The 17,847-nt window shown below is 29.4% G+C and overlaps 2 protein-coding genes across 5 annotated transcripts; one reads left to right on the top strand and one right to left on the bottom strand.

Moving 5' to 3' along the window:
* Positions 1–964: 964 nt before the first annotated feature.
* On the bottom strand, positions 965–9,290 carry Set2 (SET domain containing 2). 3 transcript variants are annotated; one of them, XM_076323883.1, is made up of 16 exons: positions 9,020–9,290; positions 8,634–8,938; positions 6,092–7,716; positions 5,764–5,924; positions 5,268–5,670; positions 5,082–5,201; positions 4,865–4,993; positions 4,586–4,787; positions 4,411–4,508; positions 4,167–4,332; positions 3,425–4,097; positions 3,292–3,349; positions 2,853–3,214; positions 1,978–2,768; positions 1,551–1,886; positions 965–1,468 (listed from the first exon to the last, which is right to left on the bottom strand). In XM_076323883.1, exons 2-16 carry the CDS (start codon positions 8,634–8,636, stop codon positions 1,313–1,315), a joined length of 5,283 nt encoding a protein of 1,760 aa, XP_076179998.1. In that variant the 5' UTR covers positions 8,637–8,938; positions 9,020–9,290; the 3' UTR covers positions 965–1,312. The 3 variants fall into 3 exon arrangements, with proteins under 3 accessions (XP_076179998.1, XP_076179997.1, XP_076179996.1); XM_076323882.1 differs by having other exon boundaries at positions 5,268–5,924; positions 8,634–8,735; positions 8,825–8,938; positions 9,020–9,289; XM_076323881.1 differs by having other exon boundaries at positions 5,268–5,924; positions 9,020–9,289.
* Positions 9,214–16,099, top strand: LOC143153081 (uncharacterized). Of its 2 annotated transcripts, none has more exons than XM_076323885.1 (11): positions 9,214–9,480; positions 9,990–10,132; positions 10,531–10,833; positions 10,903–11,130; positions 11,204–11,472; positions 11,536–11,779; positions 12,020–12,232; positions 12,311–14,057; positions 14,138–14,739; positions 14,829–14,956; positions 15,048–16,099. In XM_076323885.1, the coding sequence occupies exons 2-11, from the start codon at positions 10,007–10,009 to the stop codon at positions 16,045–16,047; spliced, it is 4,860 nt and encodes a 1,619-aa protein (XP_076180000.1). In that variant the 5' UTR covers positions 9,214–9,480; positions 9,990–10,006; the 3' UTR covers positions 16,048–16,099. The 2 variants fall into 2 exon arrangements, with proteins under 2 accessions (XP_076180000.1, XP_076179999.1); XM_076323884.1 differs by lacking the exon at positions 9,214–9,480 and adding an exon at positions 9,630–9,663.
* Positions 16,100–17,847: the final 1,748 nt, after the last annotated feature.

Below are 17,847 nucleotides of genomic sequence, written 5' to 3'. Positions count from 1 at the left end.
AGGAACAGCGCAATAGCCCCATCCATTCTCTGCACCTAATTCCATTAAATTTAATACAACCTAACCTAATGAGTCTATATTGCCGTATTTAATTAAAGGATAGGTTAAATTACATTACGTAAGGTTAGGATAGGGTTGGTTTTAAACGCTTCTAAAATGAACTTTGTACGAGGTGTCCCTAAATTCATGGGTGGCATTTTAATTAGATGCCACCACTAGTAAATCTGATAGTATGTAAAATGGTAACGGATCGGTACTATTGTTATTTCCCCTTACTTTTTTCATATCACACCTCTTACCTGCAAACCACTTTCTGTACCATCACCAAGTTCATGCATAATACTTATTAGCGATGCAGTGCCTCTAGTGACCAAAACCGTAATATCTTACTCATATGATTTAAAAGTACTTAATTGTGTATCTACTTATAAAACTATTAAAACATATAGAATTAATTTTAACAGCAAAAAAGATTTACTTATTATGATATAAATATTTCTCAAAAAATTGTATATTAAATTAAGTATATTATCTTTTATTTTCTACATTTTTATATTGAAAGAAACATTTTTAAATTTATCGAATTTACATAGAAATATACGTACATTATTAATTATATAAATTAGGAAATTTGATTAATAAATCAAAATTCTTTGACAATAAACATAGATTTCTTTTTATTTAAAATCGTACATTGCTTTCAGTTTAAAAATCATGCATCACAGAATCAATTTTTGTACCATGTAGAAGAAATTTTCAGAATATAGAAAGTAAGTTTATGAATCCAAAATTTTTTGTTTTTCATTTCATTTACTTGTTATAAATAGCAAAAGATTTAGTAATTGCAACTTACTTTTATGAGACATTTAAAAATTCTTTTACAATATATATTATTTACAATATTTAAGATGTTAATGTGATATTTAACAATAAAGTATAGATTTAATATTCTTTATGAAACCAATATAAGGGATAGAGGTCAATACCTAATTTAACTATACAGGATGTACACTATATCAGAACATAAAATGCAATTTCATTAAAAGATTAACAGACATATTATTCCATTCTAAATGAAAATATCGAGTTTATACATTGAATACTTGCAATTAGAAATTTACTAATTTCTTAATGGCTCCTATTGCCAGAATGTTTCTGAAGCATGTACAAATTGACCTATATTACAGTAATAATAATTACAAATATATCTACATATGGGCATTACTTAGATATATTTCTACTAGGTATATTACAATATTCATGGTAGAGAATTCGTGTAATAAATAACAATTTCACGTTATAAGTTACATAATTAATCTTCGTCTGTACTTTTCTGGTATACTGCACCAAACTTACTCATATACTTACGTACAAAATCTTTAGCTTTATGTTTAACATTTTCATTACACTGTAATTCATCAACACTTTTACAGTGTTTTAATTCTTTTGCGAGTACAAAATGTGTAAGCTAAAATAAGAAACACGGTTTAGTAAATTAAATCTGATGTTAGTATAGAAGTAAAATTTTTATACTTGTTTTGTAAAGATACCTTTCTTGCAAGATGTTTAAAATCTTCCGTATTAGTTATTCTACCTTGTTTACAATCATTTTTTCTGTATGGATTCAAAAAGTGTACCATCACATTTGCCATATTTATCCTAAAAGTATCTTTAATTTTTCTTTCCGACATTGTAGATAAATCGGTTGAAGGCGACTGTAATTTATTTAAACTATGACGTGAATGTGATTTCGATTTGTTACTACGTCGATGTCTTCGTAATTTTTCAACATGTTCTTTAAATTTTGCTCTTTCTTTTTGACGTCGTAATTTTTCCTTTATTCCTTTGTGCGTTTTATGATCTACACGAACTTCTTCTCGGCGTGGCTGCAAAATGTACAAATATAATATATAATAATAGGACTGATCATATAATAAATCCATTACATCTGAAAAAACAACAAAAAATGCAACGTACACTGATGATTCTTTCTTGAACTAATCCTTCTCTTCTTTTTTTACCTTCTGGAAAAAGTCCTGAACTTCCAGTTATATTAGGAACACCACTTTTTTTAGACATAATATGCTTAGAATCATTTAATGATTTTTCTATTAAAGTATTATTTAAATCTAACTCTTCATTTTTCTGATCTTCGTTATTATCCTCTTCAATATCTTCATCATCTTCATTTGATGAACTAGATTCCTCACTGGATTCTGAAGATGATGATGAATCTGGCTGAACTCCAATATGATCTGGTGGTGGAGGTAACCATTGTGATATACGTTCTTTTACATGATAGTAATATATTCTACCCCTGGTATCGGTTGCACTTTTCCATTTTGGTGGCAAATCTATAGGAGGTATTTCTGGTTGTGTTGCTTTAAATGTTTTTGCAGGAAACTGCCGATCTGATTGCTTTTCAACATGATCATAGAGAGACTGAGCTTGAATTGTAATAGGAGGTGTTCCACCATGAACTAAGTTGTTTGAAAGTGACAATTGACTTTCGGGATATTGTTGGTGACAATGAGATAGTAAAGAATATGCTGTTGTGGTTTGATTGAACACGGATGTTTGACTTAATGTGTACACTACTGGAGATACACCTGAAGGTATGCTACTAGACATACCAGGTGATATTTCAGAAGGAATTGATGGTGGGAGGACATGTGAATTTTGAGGTACTATTCCAGATTGAGAATGGCCAGGTACTGATTGAGGTCCTCCTACATACACAGGAGTACATTGTTGATTTATTTCTCCATCTAGAATAAATTATTACATTTATGCAATAATCGTATAAAAAAACTATATTTAATAAATTTAAAAAAAATATAGGAAATGAATACCTTGTGTAGGATAATGTTGCCACTGTCCAAGTGATGGATTGTAAAAAACAGGATAACCAGTTTGTGGATCTACCATAGCAGTCGTGTGAGGATCTATACCTAATGCCAGACACCTAGTCTCATGATCTTGCCATGATTCTTGCTGCTGGCGGCGCTGTCGCTCTTCTTCCTCTTTAGCAACTTTTAAGGCAAATAATTGTCTACGTTCATACTTTGTCATTCGTGGAATTGGAACCAAGCTACTTCTTTCCTCTATTCTTTTATCTTTCATTCTAGTATATTCAGATTCTGGAGATTCTCGTCCTCGTCTTCTATCTCCACGCTTTTCTGATTCATTTCTTCCATATCTGTCAGACCTGTGCCTACGAAATAATAAAATTGTACGCTAAGTATGAATTATAAAATATTTAATAATTTGTGTATTTATCCCTATTTATACCTGTCATATGATGTTCCTCTTTTTTCTTCCTTTTCCAATTCTTCTCTGTATCCGCGATCTAAAAATGATCACTTATTAATTTTAAGTTTAAAGAAGATGAATCTCATATTAGTAAATAATTCAGTATTGTTACCTGCTTCCCTTTCATGCTCTTTCATTTGCTCAATTCTTTCTTTTTTCGGTATTCGGAAAACTTCTTTCAAATTTGACCATTCAGCTAAAAGACTTGAAGCTAGTTCAGGTATGAGATTTTGATCTGCATTATCTGATTTCATTTCGTTAATTGCTATACAATTTTCAATATTAGTCTCATGTTTGTCTACATCGTTTAACTGATAAGAGCTTTTTTTTTCATTAATATCATAATTTGTTTTCATTAATATCATCATTTGTAATTCCTCACAACTTAATTTTGATTTTCCTTGATCGTCTTCTGGGGAGTCGCCATTTGGAGAAAAATACAACCGTCTGGACCATTTTTCGACCACGTTAAAAATTTTACTGTCCATTAACATTGTTTTATTAGGTATAGGAAGTGTATTTAGAGTCTTCAGAACTTCTAGCCGAAATTGTTGTGCTTCATCAGAATCGTTTGTAGAAATATCCATAACATAACTCCAAATTAAACGTAAACCATGATAATCCAAAAATAATCTTCGACACGGATGCTCTCCGCTTTGTATTAGACGTAAAAGACGTGTTCTATGTTCTAATTCTCTGCTGCGAACCATTAATCGACTTAATGTTAATGTATGAGCTCTATTTTTCAAACCACCTGAACATAATTTATCTATTTCTTCTTCCAACTGAAATAATGTATAAAATAAGACAAAAAGTAAAGTAACTATAAAGTTTATAGATTAATAGAAACTTACATCTTCGTCTTCCATGTAATCAGTCTGTTTTTTTTCTCCCTTCTTCTTTCGCATGTCTTTCTCGCGTTTTTCTTTTTTCTCAGTTTTTTCCTTTTCTTCCTCCGGTGTATCACCGATCCAACCACGACAATTAGGGGCTTCACAAAAACATTTCTGCGCCTCTTTACTAATTTTATAATAAAATTCATAGAATAAATAACTCAATTTTTATACTTTTAATTCTATTAAAATATTATTGGCATACCCATAACGTTGAAAGTGATAATCAAATGTAATTTCCTCGCCAGCGGCTATAAATTTTTTATTGAAAAAGCCTATTCTCAATTCACCATTCACTGTCCACTATGTAAATTTCAAAATTAACTGATATAAAAATATGCACTATTTATAATTTGTTTTTATTAATTTCTATTACTTACTTTTTGTGTTTCAGAATTTGGATCACAACTATGATTTATAAAGCGAGAAACATTTCCTTTCATAGTAGCGTCAATAATTTGATCAGATTTTAACGCCATAAAATAATAATGTTTATTCTTATCCTTTGAATATTCTTTTGCTCTACGTCGAAAATCTTTTGGATCAACTACTTCACCTACATATTCCATTATAAATTCCCCCCTAATAATTAGAAATTGAATTCATCAACACATAAGTTATGATGAGTTATTATTGTAATTATATTTAAGACTACTTACGCTAACAGATCGACTATGGCACGTAAACCAAACCCTTTTTTTTCTGTTCTAAATACTTCACATTTAGCATATTCACAATTTTGAAACCTTTTGTTTGTACAGCGATTACCTACTACACATCGAGGTCCACTAAAATTTGTACCACATATTATACACATTGTTTTCTGTTTGATATTTTACATTTAAATTAAACATATACATATAACAAAATATATACCATTCTATCATAAGAAGTCTATTGAGACAATCTTCTCCACAACCTAGTTCTCCTCTTTCAATTTCTTCTTCTGTTAAAAAGCAATCGCACACCATTCGTTTAGTTTCCTTATTTGTGTACCTAAATAAAATTATTATTGTATGTATCAAAGTTTTGCAGGCATAATTTTATTTATTTTTTAGTTACCTTTCTGTCAGATATAAATTTTCAGGTAAATATTCAAACTGACTTAAGCGTTCTTCCATTTCCCTATCTTCTACCTCGGGAACCATAGGTAATGAAATTTTTGCACCAATAGTTCTTGGAATTAGCACAGCAGTGGTATTGTTAGCTGCTGCTAATACTTCTTTCACTTGTTCTATTTCTGTAGTAGGTTGAATATTTGTTGCTGTTGTTGTAGATCCAGATCCAGAATCTGAAGAGCCAATGTCTGTTAGAGTTCCAGTTGCAGACTTAAACATTAATAATCCTGATTCAGGCATATTTGTAGTTATGGTTCCAAATGTAGATCCAACCGATGATGTAGATCCAAATCCTGTGTTTGATCCACCCATTTCAAGTTCACTCGATCTTCGCCATCGTGATTTTACTTTAACAGGTTTACAAGAGTCTGAGTCATAACCTATAGCATTGCAAGTAGTTGCTAGTGGAGTAAACGAATCAAATGTATTTCCAGCCTTACTGACGTTATTCTCTTTATCTGATTGTGGCTCAGGTGGATTGTCCACTTTTACATCTTGAGCAACTAAAACAGTATTATTAGATACTTTCTCCCGTTCTTGTTGAATACTTGATTTTGAAATATCTATATTAGGTTTTGTAACTAAACCACGCCCACGAGACCTATAAAACAATATTAAAACAATTTTTTGATACAAATGGAAAATACATTTAATACTATGAATTCTAATGATACTAATAAGTGTTAATTGTACCATAAGTATTAAGGTAAATAATTAAGAATATATTTCCATATATGTCTTTGTATATTTAAATATCATAATACGTACCTTTGTTTCATTAAACCAATTGATCTAATTCTACTACTTCTCCTCACACCAGAACTGTTTGATCCACTTTCTGAACCTGTTGTATCAGTACTACCACTTCGACTTCTAAACTCAATCCTTTTATCAATATCGTTTGAATTACTATTACACTTTGTTTCAAATTCTGTAAGTTTACAATTACTCAAAGATAACAATGTATCATTACTATTATCACTACTACTAGATAATTTTGTATCATCTCCGTCAATTTTATTATCTGCTTCACTGTCACCATATAATAGTTCATTAATCTGTTGTGACTGTATAATTTTTCGTTGATTTCCAACCTTTTTATCTCGTAAAACTTTTGATTTTAATAAATGCTGATCAGCACAATCTATTTTATCATCACTGGAAGTGGATTTATTCCGTTCTGTTATATTTTTGTCTATATTATCGAGCAAAGAAATAGAATTATTGGGATGATGTAACTGTTCTATTTTATCCAATATTGATGAACTACTTTCATCATCAAGATTCATTGGAATTTCTTTTTCTATATTAATAGCAATTTGTAATGGAGATGTTGCACTTTCTATATTAGATAAATCATTAACTAATTTTTGTATTTCTTTTGAAGATTCACTAATTTGCATGTCTGCTAATTTGTTGTCTATTCTGCAAAATGCATCTTCTTTAGATAGAGTTTCATCTGATTTTTTTACGAACATGTTTCTATCTGTGTGTAAGTCTTTTTGATTGCTGAGTGTTGTTGTATCATGAGCATATAATTCCTCCAAATTAGATGATTTACCATTTTTATTGTTAGAAGTCATTGGCACATCTATACACGAGGTTGATATGGAATTCTCAGTTTCAGATCTACCTAAGTTACAAATATCTTTTAGCATGGCGCAGTATTCAGTATTAGATGTATTTCTTGAATTAGATGCCATTACCATGGATTCTAAACCACCTTCATTTTGTATCACAGTAAATTCAACAAAATTTTTTCTTTCTAATGATGAGGAATTGCTTATCAGCAATACTTCTTTTACCATCATATCATCTTCTTGTCTCAAACTATAACTGTTACTTTTAACGTCTTCTTTCACTTCCATCTCTTCACAAATTATAGTTTCTTCTACTACATCTTCTGGCCATATTTCAATTTCAGTAGAGTCAGGTTCAGTTACAGTTTCCTTAATTGAATTACCAACAACTACTTGTTGGACATCTTCGGGACTAAGTTTCTCAGAGTGTTCAATTATAATGTCTATTCCATCTTGACTGTCACTTTCACTAGTATCCTTTTTATATTGCGATGTTGAGTATTCACTCTCTTCATTAATTACAAGCAGATTACTATTAGGGACATTCTTCTGCTTGTTATACTTCCTTAAAGAATTTTGATTCTTTTTTGGGAGCATTTGATTCTGATATTCTTCGGTACTTCTACCATCTTCTGCATCATTTGAGTAAGATATTTGTAAAACATCTCCATTAACTTTTTTTTCTTCTAATTGCTTTTTAGCTATTTGTCTACTAGATTTCCGGACAGGTACATACTTAAGGGATGATTTCACAGATGTTTTCATTTCGGTTTTACGTCTACGAGCCATTTTAATTCCATATATTCTTCTAATCTGAAATATTTATGGAAAATAATATCTTTTAAACTTAAATAACTTATCAGCAGAAATACAATATTTATGTGTACTATACATTGTTTAAATATACATAATCAATATATGATAAAATCATAAATATAATATTATAATATTATTATTTTAATTTTGATTATGAAAATTATTAAAATATTGCTGTAACAGTATTACATTATCAATGGTATAGATATTTAATAATATTCACTATATATACTGTTTGCACAACATTTATTTCTCTATGTTTTAATAAAGTTCAAATTCAAAGCAAATATGTCAGTATGAAAAAATGTTACCATTTGTTTTAACAGTCTTTTATTCTAAAAAGAAAAAACAATGATAATTAATACTATACAATGGAGTTATCACCTCTTTTCATTTTCAATTTCAATAATTAATGATAATGATTAATGACTCATGTTTAATCATTATAACCAAATTTTATTAAAAGCAAGTTAATTGTAATGCCTTGCAACTGTAAGTTTTATATTGATAATGAATTATATAAAATAAATGCTTAAGTCATACATTTCTGCTTCCCTTTCCATCAGTAATATCATCAATTACTTTATTAAAATAAAGACCAATAATTGTTTCTAAACAACTGAAAAGTCTATTTCCCATTACCATCATTCTTCAAAACATTATTTACAACTATTAAGAAAACTATGTAAAGCTAATGAAAGGCTAACATTAATTTATAATTTTTTAACATAATTTATACTGTAACGATTAACTTTATATAGATTTGTATAACTTCCAATATGTATTAAATGCAATACCTGTGTGATCATTATATTGATAGTTTCTATTAAAAATTATTTTGTCAAAATATGTTTTACTTTAATATGTTTAAGTAAAATTATATATTGTATAGAATAAAATCAGTGAGTACTTACCATATGCCTCTAAAGTGACGTCTTGTACGCTTGTGATGATCATTGTTTGAGATATTTCATGTATATTTTCCAATAAACACTTTTTTATATTCCTTAGTTTTCCTGAAGAAACATAAATATAATCGACTTATTATAAATCATTGCAATACTGATTAAATTAATTAAAACCAGTTGAGTTTGAACGTTATTACAAAGTTTGGCGCTCCAATAATGTACAATTATGCATCACACATTGATAGAAGTTTTGGTCAATATAGATATCTTTTTCAGTCTTGACTACTGTTTCACTTCTGGTTCATCAATTTCTACACAAATGGAAAGAGAATTCTATTACAATTAATACTTCTCAAGTCAACTTATGATTTGTTTAGACAAACATTAATCACCTGAATGAACGCATCACGAAGAAGTGCAAAGGATGTGTGATACTTGAACGACAAAGTGTGTATTTCAAGTACGTATGTATTGCCACTGAACATTGCTTGTTGTGGCAATACCGACTAGCAAGACACAAGGCTGACGCTTTAGTAATTTCACTAGATAGTTTCTTGTTACAAAATGGTTGATTTTGTCGTGTGAAACATTATTAAGCCGCTTACAAAAATGCATTAAAGACGTGGGAGATATGAATACATCTTCAAGTGTTGCAATGGACGCTTTCTATAGTTCGTTTCATAGATGATAAGTGGATCTAAATAAAACCACGTGACCGTGGCAGGGTCACTTGGTAGAAGGCTATTCTCTCACTCATATGTAATAGATTTATACAAGTTATTGTTTATATATATAAATAGTAATATTGTTATTTATTTTTTTAAGACTTTAACTTTTAGGACAATTTTTTAATGTAAGTTTTACCATTGATTTTTGAATCTTTGTCGCGTTTTCTCGTCTTTTAATCTACAAGCGTCAATCTACGATATATCTAGATACATCCCTGACCAGAGTGTTACGATATGGCAGAAAAAAAAACTCCATATTACGCGAGACGTGTGCCCATTTCTGATTGGTAAAATATGATTAATGATGGGTAATTTTACTAGTCAAAAGTCGTAACATGCTTGCATTCTTTATTGTATGTAGAATAGCTAGAGGGGTTCTTCAGTTTCATTAAATAAAGTTGAATGTGTGACAAGTTACTAGCAGCGTATATGATACAGTGATTTTGTATTTCAACTGTATCCTTTGCATAGAGGGCCTTAAGGTCTTCTACTTTGACACTTTCTTTCGATAGCTTTAACGCCCCTACACGCGTATGCTTACAAATCACTGACGATAATCCGTTGATTGGCCAAATATAAGGATGACCATTCCTGCGAGTTTCAATTTGAGTTGAGAAGACGTATTTTGTTTCAGATTTATTTGAAGAAAATATGTCTATTAACGTTACTATCAACGGAAATCCTTTAAGTATACGACGTGGAAGAATGGTACTATCTGATTTAGACCAAATTAAGAAAAATGAGCGCGATCGTCGGCGAAGGTTACGCTTGGAGCAGGTATATATATATGTGTATATATATATATATATATATTTTTATATATATGCATATACATATGTATGCGCACACGTGTATGTACCTATATATGTAGAGAGGGAGAAAATATAAATTTTTAAATAATTTGTGATGTATAATATATATGTACATGTATTGCGCGCGCGCGTCTGTAAACACAACAAATTGTTTAAAAATTTAAAAATAATAAAAGACAAAATTTATAATTAAATTATTAATGGATATTACTGCAATTATATTTAATTGTGCAGGAATATATTCTGTAACAGAATATAGTTTTCTTTCAAATAATATCAAATAATAATTGTTTTATTGCACTGCATGGATAATGACAAAAATAATGTAAAAGAATTTGAAAAATCACTGAACAATTTACATAGGTACGACAGCAATCAAAAGAAATATCGGATAGACTTTTGGAACGTGCTAAGAATATAGCAAAACAGGAACTTAAAAAACTTGAAAATGATGATAAATTAACTTTGAAACAAATGTATAATGGTAAAATTATGGAAATTCAACAAAAATATCAGGAAGATATGGCAGATATTGGTCAAGCACATGTATCTGCAACATTAGAACCTGATCATACTGCATTGGTTTATGAAAAAGAAAAGAAAAATAAATTAACTGCATTGAAAAGAGGAAAAGAAGCAATGAAACAGATGAATAATATACAACAAGTAAGACATTTAATTTATAAATCTTCTTAGATCATAAATATTATAAATGAGTAAATAAAATCCATTTAGAAGGAAACTATGCAACAGCTACATCAAGAGCGATTACGTCATGTAAGAGAATTGGAGAATCTTAGGTCTACAATGATAGCAAAACTGCCTCGGGACACAATAGTAGAAAAAGATACTACACAACTGGATATTGATGAACAGAATAAACAATGTAAATCTGCTAAGAAAAAAATAAAAAAACAGTTTTTTAAGAAATCACCTGGGAAAGTTACCAAATCCTATATAAAAGTATAGTATTCATACATAAACATAATAATAAATGTTAGATACAAATTTATGTATTTGCCAATTTGTTGTATAGGTTGTTGGAAGTGATTTTAAAACATGTTCACCACTTTTGATATCAAAATCGAAGACTGTGGAAGCTGATTCCAAAAAGAATGCCACAGTTTTGAAAGAACAATTTATTGTCAGTTCAGTTGCAGAACCTTCAACATTAAAAACTACAGCTGTTGAAGAAACTACCAAACAAAATGTACAGACACATGAGTCTGAATGTAACATCAAAAATTCTGGGAAAGCAGAATCAAATTCAAATTCTGTCTCAACAAAAATTGATAAAGCCTTAAGGTTTGCATTATAACATTGATTTTAGTATAAAATAACTTCTGACAAAGTATTTTAACATTATAGGTATAACCCAGAGGACTATGTACAATCAACTTCAGATTCAACTGTTATTAGTGATTCTAGTTCATTTAGTGATGATTCATTGTATTTAGCTGATAATGGTGCACAATATAAATGTATAAGAGCACCAAAGTATGTTAGCTGCCCAACAAATGATAAAGTACAATTGTATGATCATAGAAAACATCAGTCTAACATGTATAATAAACCAGTTGGTGTAGTTGAAAAAATACAAGCATGGAATGAGGTTTGTAATTGCCAGCATAGAATAATAAATAATAATAGTAACAATGACTGTAGATATTGTCAAATTACAATATACAAAAATTTTCAAATTTGACAATAAATGCAATTCATTTCTTTATCTATACGAAGATACAGTTTAAAGTTTTGTCCTACTACCAAGAATAAGAAATGTTTCAGATTCCAGTGGTAGGAAACATATTCTATACAATAATATTCATTGATATTAAATTTATGTTTGTAGCCAAGTGCAATAGATTTAGCCCAAGAAATTGAACAGGTAGAGAAAGTTGAAACACATTTAGCAGAAAGTCGTAAATTTGGTGCTCAGAAGCGTGGTGAAGACGCGGTGTTAAGGGAGAAAGTACGTCGGGATTATCAAACTCTCGTACAGAATCTAAATCATCTTGTATGCGAAGAACGTAAATTGAAAGCTGGTCAAGTTGAACATTACCCGGTATATGGTATCCTATTATAAATTTTTTACTTTTATTGTAAATTTTATATTAATTATAGTATACTTATCTCTTATTAGAAATATGTATATACGCAAGAAGGGCAAAGAAAAGTATTACAAGACCAACACAAAAAGAAATTAAATCGTGCACTAAAAACTTTATTAGATGAAGAATGTTTGGAAGAGTGCCCTTCATATCCTATGGAAAGACAAATTACTCTTGTATTAAGAGAAAATGATAAAAGTGTTGATATGGGTGCTACTTGGGAAGAACAATGTATTTCCAATGAATGTACAAACACTGACAAAACTTTACAAAATAAATCTAAGGAAAATGAAAACTCGCGTGAAGAACAAATATTGGATATGTTAAAAAAAGTTGAAAAGCAAAAGCAATTATTATTACAAGAATTTGGAGCAGATCTACCAAATGATATTTTTAATGCATCTATGAAGCGTTTATTTGAGAAAGAAAAATCAGTTCAAGCACAATCAAGTACATCTCAGGATACATACAATCAAAAACCTTCATCACCAGAAATCAGAGTAATAAATACAGTTTGTTGTGATGAAGCTCGTAAAAAGGATACAATGGGAGAAAAAAATAACTTGCTTATCAAAAAAGTAGAAATTGCTGTACAAACTACAACAGAAGATAAACACGATGTTGCTCAAGATAAAAGCATACAAGTAAAGTTAACGCAAGAAGAAGAAAGTGAATCTAATTCTATTGATAATGAAATTAACATAACTGCAAAACATTATCCTATTGAACCAAAAATTACAATTATTACTCCTGCAGCAGATAGTAACGAATCAACAAGTTCTGTAATTACGGATACTATTAATGATATTGATAAACAAAGTCCAAAAGTAATTTCTAAACACGAAAAGCACGATACAAAAACATTAAAACATATTCCACTAGAAATGATTCAAAAATCATCTGTAGTACATATATGTAAAACACCATCTCCTACAAAAAAGTTTTCAAAGACTTTGCCAAGATCGCATGGTAATAGCATTAAGAAAATGAGCAGCGTCTCAACAAGTATGCCTAGTAAAAGGATTAAAATATATGTTAATAAAAGTGGATTCAATATTAAAGTCAACCAACTTCAGGATGCAGCAGTAGCTGTGGATGTAGGTACACAAAGTTCTCAAATATATTCAACAAGTATTCAGGATCAATCTACAAGCAAATTATATTGTGCTCAGTCTCAAGCAAACCAAGTTAAAACAAGAGATATATCAGATACGTCAACTTCTTTTACTAGTCCACCACCAATAAAACCCAGAGATATACTTGAAGCTTTAAGTAATAATATGTCTATTCTCGAAATGTTAGATTCTTCAGCAAATGAAAGTATGAGATTTTTAAATAGAGATATTAGTCCAGTATCAACACCAGAAACTCCTTCACCACGTACTATGCAGATGCCTTCAAATATAACTCATCCTAATAAAATTAGCAAAATGCTTAGATTTGCATCCACAGATTCACAAGCAAACGGGAGCAGTATACTGTCATCTGTTAAAAATGATCATTCAATGTCAACAGATTTATCTAATTATCAACAAAATGGATATTTATCATCTGAGCAAATGACTGCATGTTCAAAGCAACCATTAGTTTCCCTAGAATTCTGTTCATGTAAAAATTCAGAATGTAAACTAGTGCATACAAAATTTAACAATATTTGCAATTATGCATTGAGAAATTGTCCTCAAATATTACAAAAATATGAAGATCTTCAAACTTTGTGTGCAGAAAGAATAGTTTCTTTGACAAACCTTATTGAAAAAGTTCGAAATGAACAAAAAGGTACATTATTTTTATAAACTAATAATTATATGTGGTTTAAATAAAAATAAAACAATGATAAACGGCATAATTCTTTTTAGGTGTAGAACTTTCTTTAATTAGTGCAGGCGATGAAACCAGTTTAATGCAGTTACCTCCATCAAAATCAATACCTACTGATCTACAAAGTGTCCGCAATCTTGTGGAAAATATAGAGGCTATTCATAATCAACTTGCAAAAACACTTATTGAATCACAAAAAATTATTAAGAATAAAACAATTCTCAAAGAAGACTTAAATCAAGCTAAGGAAATAAATGTTGTAACTCAAACAAATGATAAAACATCTGAATCACAAAAAACCAAAGCCAAGCCAAAGATCATAAGTGAAGAAAGAGTCAACATACAGCTTGATGGATATAAAGTACAATACAAACCTCAAACATTAATAACAATACCGCCAGAAAGTGATTCTCAGCTTAATTCAAATTCTCATGATAAAGAAGTAATAGAAAAATTATCAAAAGAAATTTTGGAGCAGAGTAAAAGTTTTAAAAATACTTTAATGGTGACAAAAGAAAGTGACAATTCAACAATAACTCATACAATTCAGACGTCAACAGACACGACTGACTCTAAAAATTACGTTTTGTCAAGAACACAAAGAAATGATACTGCTACACAGAAACATTCTAATAAAGAGGTAATGCATACTTTTAAGTTACTAACATTTATATTAATATATCTGTACATAATTTTTTATTTTACTCTGAGTCGTCAATGGTTGTTTAGGTAAAAGGAAATAAAGATTTTATTCCATTACTTGCTGACATTCCAAAAGTATCAAGAACAATAGAAAATGCTACATTTACGAATGGAAGAAGTAAACCACCGGTGAGCTTACTTAGTGGACTATATAGGTAAAAATGAATGTTTTTGTTTTCTGTTTTTCATTTAATTGTATTATTTTATGTATATTTTTTATGTAATTATAATAAAATTAAATTTCAGAACTGAAATTGAATCATCCGGTCATGAATTGTCAACAATAATTGAATTTGATACACCAGATACCATAAATAAAAGTCAAAATAATATTAAAAGTCCATTATCTGTACATAAAGTTACAGAGGCACAAATAACTAAAGGTGTTGTAATAGTTAAACCATCAAATCATGTTCCTTCTTCACTTAATATAAGGGATCAATATTTAAAAAAATCGTATAATCCTTCAACTTCAAAACTATCCTCAATAGTTTCAACACATAGAGTGGAAGAGGCTGCAACATTTTGTGACTCATCAAAAATGTCTAAAAATACAGAATGTCAAAATTTAGTGAAAAATAAAGATGAAGAAAAAAAAGAGTGTCATAGAGTCGAAACGCGAGAAATAAATAATAAAAAATTACAATGTGGTACAGCTAATCATGGATTGTTTCAGATAGAAGAGTTGCAGCCTGTTTCTTCTATAAATGCTAATTCAAACGAACAAGAGAAAAACAACAAAGATAAGATAACATTTACAAGTTCAAATAGTTTTTCTGAATTGTCTGGCATTTCACAAATAGCAAGCACACCTTCATCTCCAGAAGAAATGGAAATAGCTCTTAAAAAACTTGGCTTAGGTTGGGCAGTAATAACATTAAAAAAAACACGTGAAGCAAGTGCTCTGAGTTCATCATCAAATTCTGATGAACGAACACCAATGAACACTGCCAAGAGAATATCACCCGTTAGGAAACAATTTGATAGTAATTATGGTTTACCAGACTTCAGTGATGTATCATCAATATCTATTAAAGAAGCTAGCAAAAGTACAGAGCAAGCAGTACTTTTAAAAGGAAGAACTTCTACACCTAAAATACAAAATTCAAATTCAAATAGTGCAAGAACAAATTTTAGTAGCACAAATATTTCTGAAAATTTTCAGGAACCTAGTGATGGTTTAATCATTCCTGATATGTGCCTTACTAACATAAAATCTAATATTAAGAAATTAGAAAATTTCTGACATATATTTACTTAGCAATTTTGATTATAAATATTTAAAAATACATAATAAATTAAGAAAAGATTATTTCAAATAACTATGTTAGTATTCAACTTATGCCCTATATATTTATTACATATAAATAATATTTATTTATTTTAATGTAGAAAACAGTTAATATATAAATAAACATAAACTCAATACTTTAGACTTGATAGAAGGGGTACATTTTTGAAGAAGAAAAGTAAATTGACTTTTGAAGAAAAATTAAATTTCTGTTAGTCATAAAGTTTACAGCCTTATATCTCGTATAAGAGTCACGTGTGAATAAAACTACTATTTGACACTACTTAATCAAGATAGTGAACATGGCAAGGATAAAATTAGAATTATATCTTTAGATATTATTGGTTTGTTTATATAAACCATTATTAATGTTATAAAATATTTTCCACAATTATTAAAAATACAATATTTCTTTATTAAAAGTAGGTGGCTCAGGACTGGCGCATGCTATTCAATGTAGATACAGAGTGATTCTTTCGCCAGTGCATTAAAAGCAGTGTCGCCGCGTAAATAAATCAGCGATAACCTTATGTAAATCTCGTTTTTAATTTATAAATGTTACAATTAGTAGTCTTCGATGTAGCAATCGTCGTCGTCGACTAGTCGATGACGTAACAGCGACATCGGCCATTCATCACTATACACAAACTTGAGATTATCACTGGAGTGTTTAGATGATACTGTTTTGGTTTACTGGCAAGAAAATTAGCCTATATTTCTCATTTTAAGGGACATGATTGAGCAGTTGTTTCTTATTTTTTTTTTTTTGCCAAAGATGAGAGCAAATCAGGACTGCGAAAAACAAGAAATAATACAAGTCAGATGAAGCACTATTGTCCGCATGAAGAATGGAGTTTCAGGTTTTCGAAAAATAGATTGAAATAAAATATCAATGCTTCATCTGCTCATGCCATTCCTTGTTCGCTTTCAGTTTCTCATGACTCGTTTACATTCCATTTCGTTCTCTTTTTTGCAAGGTAAAAGTGAATCAGGCATGATGAGAAAATTGACCAGTTCTTCGTATACAGGTTAAACTCAGCTCTTAACGAAGAAATACATTTGTGGGTGAAAAAGACTTTTTAACACTAACAAAAGTAATTCCTCCCTCTTATGAAGTTTCATTTAATAAATAATATTGCCACAAAAGAATTAAATGAAAATTATACTATTAATTAGGTATATTAGTAATGAATTTTGATTTATATTATATGAATGGAATATTACACTTCCTAAATTCAGATATATTGTAATGAATAATAATGCTAACACAATTCCTACTGTGAAAAATACAGTTTCAAAAAAAAAACATTTATCATGTTTTCTTCGTTCAATTACTTTAGTTGCTAAAGCTACATTAAAACATAATTTAATAAAAATGATTATTTTAAAAGTAAAAATAATAATAAGAATCATTAATTTTGACAAATTAAGAAAAATCCATTGATAATAGATCATCAGAAGAAAACAAATATTAAAGGTAATCAGTTGTCAATGTATGGTATCTTCAACTGTTTCTGGATTAAATTCTTCTTTATTAGAATAATGGAAAGAAATAAAAGAGACAATTCCATTACTATATAGACAGGCTTGAAAGATCTTTGTGGTTCTTGTTTCCTCAGTTCCTTGCTAAAGACTATTTTCAAAGGCAAGAGCAATAATTACGAGAAATAGAAATCGATTTTCTACAAAATTCTTAGAAAAATTATTATTTTTGAAAAGTGTAACAAAAAATTTATTTTTTAATTAATTTATATG

The sequence above is a fragment of the Ptiloglossa arizonensis genome, chromosome 12 (assembly GCF_051014685.1).
Source record: "Ptiloglossa arizonensis isolate GNS036 chromosome 12, iyPtiAriz1_principal, whole genome shotgun sequence".
Taxonomy (NCBI): Eukaryota; Metazoa; Arthropoda; class Insecta; order Hymenoptera; family Colletidae; genus Ptiloglossa; species Ptiloglossa arizonensis.
Note: the sequence above shows the minus strand (reverse complement) of the source record. Positions and strands in the feature narration are given on the sequence as shown.